This window comes from Nicotiana tabacum, chromosome 3 (genome assembly GCF_000715075.1).
Source record: "Nicotiana tabacum cultivar K326 chromosome 3, ASM71507v2, whole genome shotgun sequence".
Lineage (NCBI taxonomy): Eukaryota > Viridiplantae > Streptophyta > Magnoliopsida > Solanales > Solanaceae > Nicotiana > Nicotiana tabacum.
In genome coordinates, this window is record NC_134082.1 from 194685435 (window position 1) to 194700137 (window position 14703).

The 14703-nt window shown below is 36.6% G+C and overlaps 1 protein-coding gene and 1 pseudogene across 9 annotated transcripts; one reads left to right on the top strand and one right to left on the bottom strand.

The window, feature by feature from the left end:
* Positions 1–1276: 1276 nt before the first annotated feature.
* LOC107769173 (phosphoribosylamine--glycine ligase-like) lies at positions 1277–5883 on the top strand (annotated as a pseudogene). The gene is made up of 4 exons (XR_012708090.1): positions 1277–2117; positions 2672–3045; positions 3165–3695; positions 4984–5883. The product of XR_012708090.1 is annotated as a phosphoribosylamine--glycine ligase-like (transcript).
* Positions 5884–7300: 1417 nt separating this feature from the next.
* On the bottom strand, positions 7301–12048 carry LOC107769174 (vacuolar protein sorting-associated protein 28 homolog 2). 8 transcript variants are annotated; one of them, XM_016588350.2, is made up of 3 exons: positions 11892–12048; positions 8033–8758; positions 7301–7571 (listed from the first exon to the last, which is right to left on the bottom strand). In XM_016588350.2, the coding sequence occupies exon 2, from the start codon at positions 8673–8675 to the stop codon at positions 8046–8048; it is 630 nt and encodes a 209-aa protein (XP_016443836.1). In that variant the 5' UTR covers positions 8676–8758; positions 11892–12048; the 3' UTR covers positions 7301–7571; positions 8033–8045. The 8 variants fall into 8 exon arrangements, with proteins under 8 accessions (XP_016443836.1, XP_075106455.1, XP_016443835.1 ...); XM_075250354.1 differs by having other exon boundaries at positions 7301–7612; XM_016588349.2 differs by having other exon boundaries at positions 7301–7681.
* Positions 12049–14703: the final 2655 nt, after the last annotated feature.

The following is a 14703-nucleotide window of genomic DNA, read 5'->3' on the forward strand; positions in this document are numbered from 1 at the left end:
AATAAAATTAACTAATTCTTACTACTAATTGCTCAAGTAAATGATACCAATCCATTAAAAACACAATGAGAATACCAAATACATTTCTCAACAAAATTTGAATTTTTTATTGCCATAATATAAATTATGCAATTCAAAAATACGTTTCAAAATATTTACACATTGAAGAAAAAGAACCATCAAAATATTTTTAAACTTCTGCTTGTCGACAATGTCCATAAAAGAATCCTAAAATCCTAAAACTTCACTCGATAACTTGATATTAAGAAGAAAAATAATTAAGAAAATCTATCATTATTTAGCAAAATATGACGGAATGAAGTTCTACATGGCATGAGAGAATAATTCTATTCTTTCAAAGTGTTAATCTCTCAGTATAATCTTCACCATATATAAAACAACTAATTTTAAAACGACCTTTTTATTTACATTAATCACACATGTTGCATTAATTTGAACAATAATTATAAATTTTACCATCTGTTATTAAATCATAAAAATGAAAGAAAGTATAAATATTCTGTACGATAAATTTTATCTTATATATTTCACCTACTAGACGAACAAATTAAATAAAAGTTAAGATTAATACAAACAAATATTGTATTATGTAATCAAACCAGCAACTAATAAGAATGAAGCTCTCTTTTTTCTTTAAATAAAATAATTAGTCAATACATTCGTAATAAGGGACGGATCCATGAAGCGGTGTCAAACCGACATCACTTTGCCGGAAAAAAACTAAAAGTTTACACTAATATTTTTAGCAAAATGAAGCGATATATAGTAATAACACCGCTTCTTAGTATAGAGTACTTTCTATTTCGCTGGTCAAGCATGTATTTGGGCTGATAAAGGTTGTAGGTTTGAATCTTGACCCAAACATACTACTTTTTGATGATGTGTGAGCTAGCATTTTTGTTAAAAATTTGAGGCTTAAGAGAATTGAACCTACACCTTCATCAGTAATAATATTTAACTACACCATTGGGCAAGGCTTTCAACATGTGAAAAAATGATATTAAATAATATTTTTTTACTTTTTAAAATATGACACCTCTTACAAAAAGTTATGCGTACGCCCTAATTCGTAACCGAATATTATTTGTGACGAATCGGGGTCACCGCTACTGAAATAAACATTTCGCTGCGACTATAGTTGCCACAAATAACAGAAAAAGAAAAAGTAAAAAAAAAATAAAAAGCACATTACCTTTCGTGGCGACTATCAGAATTCCAGAGTCGCCGAAACTCTTAGCTTGGTCGCTAGTGTGTTAGGCGATCTAGTGCAACTATTAGTGGCGATAATTTTAGTTTGGTGATAGGAAATCTTTCCGTCACTTATGGTGTTAGTACTTCATTGCTAGTTGGGGAGTGAGTAGTCGCTAATCTATTTTCGTGTTGAACCATTTGTTATCATCACTCAACTAGATAACAGATAGAAGTGTGATGATCATACATTAATATACCATAAATAAGTTTAGGATTTACATGTATAAAGTTGTCGAGTTTTTATTTCTTTGTAGGTTCTCCTTCCCACAATTTCTAAAAAGAAATAGAAAATTTTTTTTATTTTTTAAATTATTAATCCTCTGCATAATTTGTTAGACATAATCTAGAAAATAAAACCTAAATTAAAAATGCAGACTAAGAAATAATTACCTTAATTTTTGGTTCTTGTAAACATTGCCGAAAGCCATTTGATTCGCCGATACTTTAGAAAAGGGGGCTTTTGCAAAGTCAAAATTGCCTTTTTCTTAAACATCACTAAAACCTAAACCTTCCCCTTTTCCTCCTCCTCATCTCCATTTTGAATTTTCTTGAAACTTTTTTTTTGGGTCAACTGAAGTTAAAGGAGGTGAATTGGTAAAGGAAAAGAAGAAAAATGGCTTGTATCTCTCTCAATATAGGAGCTACTGCTTTAAAGTTTGGAAGAAATTGCCAAAACCATTCAACGAGGTTGTTCTCAGCAAACCAACAGAGTTGTTTCAAATTCAGTTCCGCCAATTGGAATTGTTCCAATTTTCCAGTTCGTCCTACTTATCGCCGTGGTTTTAATACTTGCAAATCTTTCGCCACTGTTTTCAATAGCCTTTATGTGGATAATATCAACCCGGGTAAGAACTACTACTCCACTTTAATCTTTCCAATGTGTTTGTAGGAAAAGGAAAAAACTATGAAATTGGGTGTTTGCTTTTTAATTTTTTCCAGTGTTATCCCCTAATGTTACTTTGCTTCTCTTATTTGGTTCTTTCAGCTTTTGAAAGCTATTTTTGTACTTTGTTTGGTTAATATTTTAGCAATTATATGTATTGGGTATTTCAGATTTTCAATTATTCTGCTTATTCTAAAGTGATTCTATTATTTTTCGCAAAATGGATATGTTAATGCGTGCCTCTTTTCCTAGGTTTTGATTTTCACCTCCCTTTATAGCACAAAAGCAATTTTGAGTTGTTATTCAATAGTTTGAAATTGCCATCATGCCATGTAATGCCAAAAGATTCTTTCTTTTTTATGTTAAAGTATCAATTCTTTTGGTTTTATTATTTACCTGGCACAAACTAGATGTTAACTAGCATAATCAGCACAATTGATATGGATATAGTGTAGACTGTAGAATCCGTTATAATTTTTAACATTATTTATTGATTCATTCTATTTGATACTATAGAGGAAAGGGTGGTTGTCTTGGTAATTGGAGGAGGAGGGAGAGAGCATGCGCTCTGTCATACTCTGAGTCGATCCCCTTCTTGTGATGCTATTTTCTGTGCACCTGGTAATGCGGGAATTTCCAGCTCAGGAGATGCAACTTGCATAGAAGACCTCGATGTTTTAGATAGTTCAGCTGTGATTGCTTTTTGTCGTAAATGGGGAGTTGGGCTGGTTGTTGTGGGACCAGAGGCTCCGCTTGTTGCAGGTCTTGCTAATGACCTTGTTAAGGAAGGAATTCCTACTTTTGGCCCCTCTTCAGAAGCAGCTGCTTTAGAAGGTTCTAAGAACTTCATGAAGAGTTTATGTGATAAATATCGAATTCCAACTGCAAAGGTTTGCGTCTTGTATCCAGTTATATTTACTTGTTTTTTTTTCTCTCTTAATAAAACTCTTTGTTATGATACTTGGCTTTTCTAGTTATTTGGTTCATTTCATCTCTTGGCTATCTGCAGTATCAAGCGTTTACAGATCCATCCGCTGCAAAAAAGTACATCAAACGGGAAGGTGCCCCCATTGTTGTTAAAGCGGATGGATTGGCTGCTGGTAAAGGAGTTATTGTTGCCATGTCATTGGAGCAAGCATACGAGGCTGTTGATTCTATGCTTGTAGAAAATGTTTTTGGTTCTGCTGGTTCTCGTGTCATTGTAGAAGAATATCTGGAAGGAGAGGAAGCATCATTTTTTGCCTTGGTAGATGGTGTGCATGCGATACCTGTAGAATCTGCTCAAGACCACAAACGAGTTGGGGATGGTGATACAGGACCAAATACTGGTGGGATGGGGGCATATTCACCGGCTCCTGTCTTGACAAAAGAACTGCAATCAGTGGTCATGGAGTCTATAATTCTCCCTACAGTGTAGGGAATGGCTGAAGAAGGCTGCAAGTTTGTTGGGGTTCTGTATGCAGGGCTCATGATAGAGAAGAAATCTGGTTTACCAAAGTTAATTGAGTACAACGTGCGCTTTGGAGATCCAGAATGCCAGGTTAGTTGGATTTGCTTGCCACTTGCAACCAAACTTTCTGTTTGCATTTTGAAATTTGTGTTAGTACCATAGATCTTAGTTTCAAATTACGCTTGGGAAGCATTTGTCCTGCGCTATTTCACTTTGATATAGTATGAATATGTTGTGTGGGACACACTACTTTCTATTGATCACCCAGTATGGTATTTGCTAAGTAGATGTGGAGTTAGTCTTTCAGCATCAATGGAGTTATTACTGTGGTATCCTACAAGCGAAGAATTCCGTTAAATTGGTTCAAAATCATCTTTTTGCGTGGAACACTGATTGGTTTTGGGGTGGGATCTTTGGTGGTGTTATTGCTAGATAAGCTCCTTAGCTTCTGATTCCTGAACTTGAAAAATCTCATTTGTGATATGATTCATAGATCTGTTGGCATTCTTATTCTGGATAACAGGTTCCTATTGCGCCTACTTTCATGGTCCTCTTTCAATTTGTTGGAATAGTACTTTCAACCTATTCACAATAGAACACCTGTCCTAGGGTGTTGAGTTCCATCACTTTTTTATTGATGTGTGATAACCAAAATGCCATCTTTTGACTACATACTTATTTACAAGACAGCCATCTTTTGACTACATACTTATTTACAAGACAGCCATCTTTTGACTACATACTTATTCACAAGACAATCTTAAAGTATAGAATTAGCTTACTGTGGACCCTCATTTTCCTAGTTAATGGCATCTAGGGATGCAATTTGAGTGGTTGTATAGGGGTTCAAGTCAAGTGAACTTTGTTTGAACCTTTTTGGGTAATTAGTAACTCCAAATAGTTACTGATATTTCTCATGTATACTAGGATGCGAATCAAGTATTTCGTTTAAGATAGGTGATTGGAGACCCTCATTTGTTCCAAATTGCGGGAATATCTCTGTAGTGTTCAAAATATTAATGGATGGTTTTGTGCTTACTTGGGTTTGCCAATGTGGTCTATTCTAGAGCAACAATGGTTGAGTTAGTCAGTCTTTTGTGTTGTTTCCTATGCTTTGCTTATTTCATGAAAGCAGAATTGTAGGGAAGGGCAATTCTTGGTCACAGAAAGAGCAGAAGTTTGACGTGGTGTACATTTCATCTTTTATTGTTCGTCTACCCTACTCAACTATAGCTGGCAAATTTTTCTGGTTGCTTCGGAGGTTTTACATGGAAAATGATTCGAAGCATGTAAGGGAAATAGGAGTGGGGTCTGATTGTGCTTAATGTAAATACCCTGTCCCATGATGTTGTTTTAAACTCTTTTCCTACGCTTTCAGGTGTTGATGGTCCGGTTAGAGTCTGATTTGGTCAAAGTTCTGCTAGCAGCTTGTCGTGGGGAGCTACATGGGGTGTCTTTGGACTGGTCCCCTGGGTCAGCCATGGTGGTTGTACTGGCAAGTAAAGGCTACCCCAGCAGCTACCAGAAAGGAACAATCATTCATAAGCTCGAGGAAGCAGAGCAGGTTTCTCCATCAGTCAAAGTATTTCACGCTGGGACTGCTTTTGATGCGGATGGAAATTTCATAGCTACTGGGGGACGCGTCCTTGGAGTCACAGCGACAGGGGAGGATCTTGAAAAGGCCCGGGATAGAGCCTACCAAGCCGTTGAACAAATTAGCTGGCCTGGAGGTTTTTATAGACGAGATATTGGTTGGAGAGCACTACCTCATAAACAATATTCTTAGGGATGAACTCCTACAATTGTACGTTACATATGGAGGGAGCATAATAACATTTTTGGAGCGTGATATGGATATCAGCTTGTTGATCGTATCATACAACTCATCTGGTGTGGTGTTTGATGCGACTGAAGTATCGATAATGGAGCCATCCAATGTTAGACGAAATGAAAGGATCCAGGAATAGATAGAAAACCTTGAATTAAGAATAGAACACTTCAACCATAAGAAGTGTTTTTGTGCCTATAATGGGCCTCATTGTTTCTGGTTAAAAGGCTCCATAATCATGATTGTATAATAAGTGTTTATTTTTTCCCTGGAATGAGTATGACTAGCTGCAGTGTGTTATATGCACATCTGATTTTGTAACTTATGAATTCAGTTGGGTCGCTGTACTTGGGTAAATCCACACACGCATCAGCTGAAGCTTTGTGATTTTGTAAGCGCAGAAGTTTTGCTAATTTCTCTCGGCAATGACCACTTTGTATTTAGGAGTCATGCACCTGCTCCAGTTTTCGGACTTAATTCTTTGACTACTGGTTAGGTGAAAGGTGAACCCAATGAGTCATATATCTGGTCGAGATGTTATCGTGCCCCTGAACCCATATTTGGAATATACAACAGCTATTGATATTTGGTCTACAGGTTGTGTGATGGCTGAGTTACTTCTTGGACAGGTATACCCTGTCTTAATGTTTTTGCGCTATTCTTGGTCATGTGTCGTATTACTTGTTTTAAAACTCTTCCGACGAATCCTTTCGGTGGTGGACAGCCATTGTTTCCTGGAGAGAGTGGGGTTGACCAATTAGTAAAGATTATAAAGGTGAATTTTAGAAACTTTTTTGTTCTTGATATTATCTTCTCAAAAGATACTAGCTGATTTTCTTTCCTTTACAATTCAGTTGGACCTTTTTGCCTCAGTAAATAAGAGAGCATGTTAATACAATATGGCTTTAAGAGTTCGCCAATTTCTGCACAGTATGATCAGACTTATAATGCATATGTGATATTGGTACCTTATGTGTATACCAAAAGTATCCACTTCTCTTAGGGCAATAAATATGAAGAAGCAAAGATCTCGTACTCTGCGTGTGTTGTTTGTACAACTTGCACTCATTTGCTTTTGTTCTATATTAGATATCGTTTGCTTCTATACTAGATATCGTTCCTCGAGTCTATCAAGTGTCACTCGTCCACTTTTTAACTTTTGAAATGCTTGCCTAGTTTTAGGGTTTTTTGTTGACGAACACATTAATTCATGTCTGATGTTGTCGTGCATGTTAAAGTGCTGCTTTCTGTTTCCCCTGGAAGAGAGTGGAGGGAGGGGGGTTGGATTCCTCTTTGTGTATACTCTCGTCCAGTCCCAGTCTGGCTCCGAACTGTTGGTACTCGCCAGGGATTCTTAAGAAATTAATCCAATTAACAAAGCCATTGATGATTAAACAAACAATAAGCAACGCCAGCAAAATCTAAACAGAGCTAAAGCAAGTATGCTCGAAGATGCAGGTTAGAATAACCAGGAATGACATAGAGCCTGTGGAGCTTTTTACCGTCACGTACGAAAAGGCCTTTAAAGTTAAATTACCTTTGCAGAGAAAACTACAGATAGTACATTAATATACCCTGTTGAAAGCAATAGGCAAGGTTTCAAAATCTCAAGTGGACCAAACTATTTTCTGAGATAGTGAGCAAAGGTGTGCTTGAAGAGATTTGTACTCGTAATCACGAAAAGGTATTGTAAACATGTTGTCAAAGAGATCTGTTGCAAGTGAAGAACGGGTAGAGAACCTCGATGCAGTGGAGTGAGATCGATAAAGAACTGAGCCATGGTAGCTGAGAACATAAGTGAAGGGTCCAACAAAGTTGATGGAAATAACCCCGATCCTAAACCATGAGCTAAAAGTAGCAGATGAAGGGAACAAAGGGAAACCCAGGGATGTACTATACACATGCTAATTGGAGTAACGGATAAATGACATTCCAGGTTCTGATATCAAAACCCATCAAAGCTTATAGTTCTAAGAAGCTGAACCACATAACAAGTAGCAGGTTTTAAAACATCTTAGCATAAAAGGAAATCTGGTCATGACATACAGACAACTAACGAGGGTGCCTTGAATATGCTGCTACAAAACTTGCTTGATCAGCTAATGAGGGTAAAAACACTTCACAGAAGATGACTCAACCTGAAGCACCAGATCATTCAATTTAGCCATTTCCCAGAACACTGTTTTAAGAATATTAGCAAAACAATGACCCTATCATCATGAATCCTGATACTCCCTTAAAGCCAAATCTGAAATATGAGCGAAGCCAAAGATACCACATAATAAATGTAATATTACTTCATAAGTTAATGCCATGGATGCTTAATTTAACATAAAAAAAATTAGCACTTCAGTTGAAAAAACTACTATCAAACGCTCAATAATGTTACAAAAGAAAAGCACGCAAACCAAGTAAAAATGTTGTCTGGGATGAGTTCATGTTGAATAAAATGGAACCACCAGACACAGTCCTGCAAATTACATGACTCTTTTCCGAATCCTCAAAATGATCAACCAGCAGTTCAACCAAATAAAGCATCATATGTAGTATAAACTTGATTAAAAAAAAATCAGCCACATCATATGTACAAACATATCACCTGAAATAAGCAATTAAGTTCCAGCAGTGGGCAGTGCTGCCATGAAAGAATTGTATGATGATTCAAGATCGAAGTGGAGTTGACGAGCCTGCTGTTCTGTCAACTCATCTGCAGCTCCCATTTTTGATAGCCTTGAGAGCCACTCTCTCATTTTTGTCTTCCCCTCAAAATCAGCTGGTAGAATTGAAAGTTTATTAAGGGAAGATGATAGATCCGACAATAGGGGATGGACCTGGTCAACAGCAACCATATTCAGCTTCAAAGAGTCCATAGCAGTGATGAAGTTCTGCACACATTCAGCCACAACAGCAGCTGAGGTTGTAGCTGACATTGCAGCGGCGGCTCTGTGCTCCACAGTGGCGGGCACCCCAGAGGTCACAAGCCGGTTTAGGGCTGCAGGGCAATCCATTTTGTAGGTGTCATGAAATCGCTCAATGCTAGGTACAGTATCTTTCAATGTGGAAGATAATGTCTTGAAATGAGCAATCAATTTCTGGCATTCAGTTTCGTATTCTGCAGGTGAGATGATGTCACGAACATAAGCCTTCTCGAGCTTTTCGGTTGCCTTTATTATAGCAAAGAGCTCGGCAAAGTTGTCATACATTTCTCTTTCCCGCTTATCATTCCATAGCTTAACCTCCATTAGAGTTGGCGAGACTATTTTGACCTTTGTCAAAAGGGTTGGAGAAGAGGATGGGACACGCGCAAAGATGCTACTCTTTGTCACTGCATGATCATGCGCAAATGTTACAATTTGTCAATATAAAACTAACAAATCTTTAAATTACACTGACCAGGCTTATAGACTCTACCTTCATACAGATATTTGGAAATATAAATTTCCACATGGAGCTATAGTGCATACCCATATCATTTAATTGAAAAGTGCACAAAGTTCAAAGAACAGCAACATAAAGAATTTCCCTTTAAATGCCAAAGCTAAAAAATAAATTTATCAGTTTTTAAAAGCAAAATGAACAAAGATCACCATTGACAGGTGAAATTCACCAGGTCAACAGACATCCTAGACGATATATTTAGGATCTCAATATTCTGAAACCAACAACAACGACCCAGTAAAATCCTACAAGTGGGGTCTGGGGAGGCAAATCTTACCCCTACCCCGAAGGAGTAGAGAGGTTGTTCCCGAAAGACCCGAAGCTCACAAGAAGGAAAAGACGAGAAGAGAAGGGAAGGATCTCAATATTCTGAAATGGAGACAAATAATGTTATCATCCCAGAAATGGGTGGTTGACAGCAATCTCCCAAGCAATAGATATTACATAATTCTTTTTGAAACAGAAAGACCACAATAGATATTACATATTTCTCCTATACTTTCTAGTCCCAAAGTTCTCTTAAGTTTTCTTTTTTAATCTAAAAAGTTATGGATCAAGAATCAATCATAACTGATCCGAAAAGTTAACTTAAGTTTGATTAAAAATGCAGAAAGTGAAAATAGGGGTGTTAAAATGACATGAATTTATCTCTATTGATGAGAAAGGGAAGAAATTTATCTCTACTGATGACAATGAGAAGAACGAGAGAATGGTAAGAGAAAAAAAACTAAGAAATCGAGAGAAAGAAGAATAGGAGAGAAAGACAGAAAAGATAAGATAGAAAAAGAGAGGGGAGTAAGAAGGAGGAAGGGAGACAGAAGAAGGGGATAGATACAGATAAATTGTTATATCAAATTTGTTTCAGCCAAATAAAATACACAGGGTTGGGGTTGGAGGGTAGCTCATATGGTACGAGCCCCTCATCCTTCACCCCTCTCCTCTCCCCTCTCCCCTCTCCCTAATAGTAATAGAGAAAGAAAAAAATACACAAGGGTGGGTTGGAGGGTATCTCACATGGTGTGAGCCCCTCATCCTTCACACCTCAAACCCCGCCTATGTAATATTCCCCTTCCCCTCCCCCTCTCCCACCCCCTCCCCCTCATAGCAGTAGAGCAACCAAAAAAAAAGACACAGAAGGGCCTTGTATATCATAGGGAGTCTGAATAACTCGAATCTCTTGAGATGAATGGAACTCTATCTCTAATTGATGATAAGACTTTCTCCAACTAATACTAATCATTTACTTTCATCATTATTTAGTTGTTAGCTTATGCTTAGCTATTTTTAGATTAACTGTAGCCTTTATCATTGTGTTCTCTGAATTGGATTGTTTTTAGTCTAGTCTTCTGATGAAATTGATGTGATAATTTTCTTCTTATTACACTTCAGAGATAAGTTTTAAGTGTATTGGGAATTCTAACTTACCCAAAGTTCCTTGCACAATAAAAAGAACCTTTTGCTACTATGCTTGATGTGAATTGATCTCTCTCTCTCTCTCTCTCTCTCTCATTCCTCTCTCTTTCTCTCCTTCTCGCTTCTTCCCCTTTACTTTCTCCCCCTCCCTTTTAGGTGCATCACCTAGCTTTAGCCAGACTACCCCAGAATATAGCTTCAAAAGGCACTGATGTTTTCAGAAGTTGGACTGACCCTAACTGTTGACACCGTCAACAGAAAAAAGAATTCTATAAATCAGTGCCAGAGAGAAGGAAAACAGATAGAAAAAATAGAAATAAACCAAACAATGCAATCAAATGGTGTGAAAGGAATGGGAAACCTAACCACGAAGCCAATACATCCGATGTCAAGAACCAAATGCAAGTAAAAAGATGCACATTAAGACATGGATAAATGCTATTATACAATTGAGATCAACTTAATACACACCTTACTCTACTACTTGGGGCAAGGGGCGGAGCTAGAGCTTCGGACGCGGGTTCGGCCGACCCCATTAGTTTTGATCCAAACTCTGTATTTGTCTTTAAAAGTCATTGAATATGTACAAATTATTAATTTAGAACCCGATAACTTAGAAAAAATAGAATCTTGAACTCATAAGCTTCAAATTCTAGTTCCGCCTCTGCTTGGGGCCTGCTACATGAGGCTACTTCTCTTTTTAGCTCTATTTTACCCTCATTCTCCACCATAATTTCCATGAGTATGGTAAAACATTAGAACACCTTGATCAATTTTCACACAATTGAATCTCCTACCTATACTCAATGTGGAATTTTTAGCGAAGGGAGAAAGTTGACTTTGAGAAAGAAGTGCTTCTTGCCTATGTATTAGTAAGTAAGCTAGTTTTATATCTCCTCAATAAAGGTGAAAGATCACTCCTACAAGCAAGCTTTATCTTATATGTGATACCTCACCACATAATTATATGTCCTTCCTGCTTAAGGCACTAGTTCGAATGGAAACCCCGATCATTTAATCCTTTCTTAATTTCGTTTTGTCCTTTCTTTTCCACATATCTCATAAGCTTGTTGCATCTGATTCTGCCTATAGTTCTTCAAGGAGAAACACTAGGTGTGCTAATAGGCCTCAAATAGGTTTTGCAACAATAAAAATCCGAGATTTCAATTGAGAAAAGAGTTAAAAGGAGGGGAGAAAAAAAGAAAAAGAAAAAAAGAGCAAAGAGAAGAGAACTCAATGAACCCCTTCTTAACAGATTACACTAATAATAAAAACTAAACTCCACCAAAGAGAAGATTGTACATAGACGTTAACAACATTGTGCTCAAAATCCACACTTTGAACAAACAAAGCTAAAGATGTGGATCTAACCCTCTGCAGCTGGTTCAACCGCATCCACTGCTCTTTGAATGTAAAAAAAAATTAAATTGCATAAAAGAAGGAATGAAGAAGTACCCTAAAAAAACAAAATTTCAAGACCCAATTGAAGAAAACGCAATACATGGTTAGATCATCAATCAATCAATCAAAAAACTTACCGCTCTGCTAACATATACAGAGGTACAAAGCAAAAAAAGAAGGAGAGAGGGGATGGAGAAAGAGCTTACGGTAAAGAAGAAGGTGAAAGACTCACGCGGCTCTGAATAATGGGAAATTTGAGTGTTGCAGCAGGTAATCTATCAGCAAAGAATAAGAGAGAGAAATTGAGGTTTGTACTCTTTGCTTGCGACATACACAGGTTGCGTGTACAGATTTTACCCATTATTTTTTCTTTTCTTTTTTTTCATATTGTTACTGGGTAATTGCGTGAATGCTCACTTAATTTTTATTTTATTATATCTGTTATAAATATATTATATTATGGACGTTCATTTAATACTCCGTTGTAAATAAGCTTCCTGAAAAAGCTTATCCGTATGGGACTCCACAGTAAATATGTTTATCTATTTAGTATTATATTAGAAATAAGCTTCCTAAAGAAGCTTATCACTTCGGTACCCGGTTATGGATAAACATTACCCCCAGTAGAAGTTTATCCATACCGGGTATAATAAGTTTATCTACTGGAGGTAATATTTATCCATACCGGGTATAATAAGCTTATCTTTTCAGTACCCAGTTATGGATAAACATTACCCTGGTAGAAGATTATCCATACCGGGTATAATAAGCTTATCACTTCGGTACCCAGTTATGGATAAACATTACCCCCAGTAGAAGTTTATCCATACCGGGTATAATAAGCTTATCCATTCAGTACTCTGTTATGGATAATTATTGCTCTCAGTAGAAGATTATCCATATCTTGTAGTAGTAGCTTACACAGCAGCTTATAGTAGCTTACACTGCAGCTTGTAGTAGCAGCTTACACAGCAGCTTGTAGTAGCAGCTTACAGAGCAGCTTCCTTTCTTCTATAAATAGAAGAGATTTCAGTTCATTATGTACATCAGTTTGAATTCGAATAATATATCAGTTTCTCTCTATACTTGTCTTTACTTTATAGTCTTTATTTCATAACACGTTATCAGCACGAAGCTCTACCATCTCGAGCAAATATTTTGAAAGTATCTGAGGTAAGAACTTTCTTTTCCTAAATAATGTCAAATCTTTCTAAACTTGAATTTGTAGCCCTGGATATATCGGGCAAAAGCTACATTTCTTGGGTGCTTGATGCTGAAATTCATCTTGATGCGATGGGTCTGGCAGACACCATCAAGGATAAAAATCAAGCATCAAACCAAGACCGTGCCAAAGCAATGATATTCCTACGCCATCACCTTGATGAGGGCCTGAAAATGGAATATCTCACTATTAAAGATCCAGTCATACTGTGGAATAATTTGAAAGATAGATATGACCACCTGAAGATGGTCGTTCTTCCACAGGCACGTTATGATTGGACTCATCTAAGGCTACAAGATTTTAAATCTATCAGTGAGTATAATTCTGCTATGTTCAGAATTATTTCCCAATTAAAATTATGTGGTGATAATATTACTGATCATGATATGTTGGAGAAAACTTTTACCACTTTTCATGCCTCGAATATGCTCCTACAACAGCAATATCGAGAGATGGGATTTAAAAAGTATTCTGAACTTATCTCACATCTTCTTATAGCAGAGCAACATAATGAGCTATTAATGAAAAATCATGAAAGCCGACCTATTGGTTCTTGTCCATTCCCTGAAGTGAATGAGACGAACTTCCACCAAGTTAAACGTGGAAGAGGTCGTGGCCCCAGTCGTGGTCATGACCGTGGTCGGGGAAGAAACCTCAATCATGGTAATAATAATGCACCAAAGAAGCCTTCTCACCACCAGCAGTGGAAAAGGAAGAAACAAAAGCATGAAGCGGTGCAAACGCCAAATGTAGAAAATGCATGTTATAGATGTGGAGAAAAAGGGCACTGGTCACGTACTTATCGTACGCCAAAGCACCTGGTTGAGCTTTATCAAGCCTTCCTGAAGAAGACAGAGAAAAATGCTGAAGCAAATTTTATTTCTGAAGATAATTTAGACTTCATGCATTTGGATGTAGCTGATTACTTTGCACTCCCAAAAGGAGAAACAAGTCATGTAATCGGTGGTGAATCTGTAGAAATGTAAATATTTTAATTTTTGTTATTTGTAATAGATAGTATGGTTATGTAATTGTTGTACATAAAGAAAAATTATGATTTGATAATGATGTTTACTATAATATATCTTATTTATGTCATTTTAAAGAATATGGATAATATTATTAGATCAACTTAAACTCTAGCAGAGTTTGCAAGAAATATACAACCACCAGAAGTAGTTATATTTCATATATCTCATTGTAATTATATTTTGTTAACCACCAGAAGTGGTATATGTCTATGATCACCAAAAGTGATAATTTAGGCTTTCTATAGTTACAATTGAAGATAAGCTACATAAATATTCTCTATATTAAATGCACGCCTCGATTTGCTCCTGAAGTAGTAAATATTTTAAAAGAGGTTGAGGCATCACAATTTGATGTGATTAATGCGCATTCAGATAATTATGTTCGATTTTCTGAAGGATGAGAACTTTTGATAATATTAATCCATTCCTTGAAGTGAATGTGACAATACTAATAAGTCGGGTAAATATGAACGCGCTCTTGATGTGAATACATTACAATTCACCTCCAGAAGAGTTAATATAATTGAGAGAATATATACTCAATATTTCGTATTTTAAATTTGCTCCTGAAGAAGTAACACGGTTGAAATTGCCTCCTGAAGTGGAAAAATATTATGAAGAAGAGTTTTCGTGTGCTTAAACAATTGTTTTACATTGTTTATTTGCTTGTGATTTTCTTTCATGACACCAGCAGTGTCTGAGCAATATTTGATAGTACAAAATGTATCAATAACTCCTGAAGAGCTAAATGTTTGCCTAAAGAAT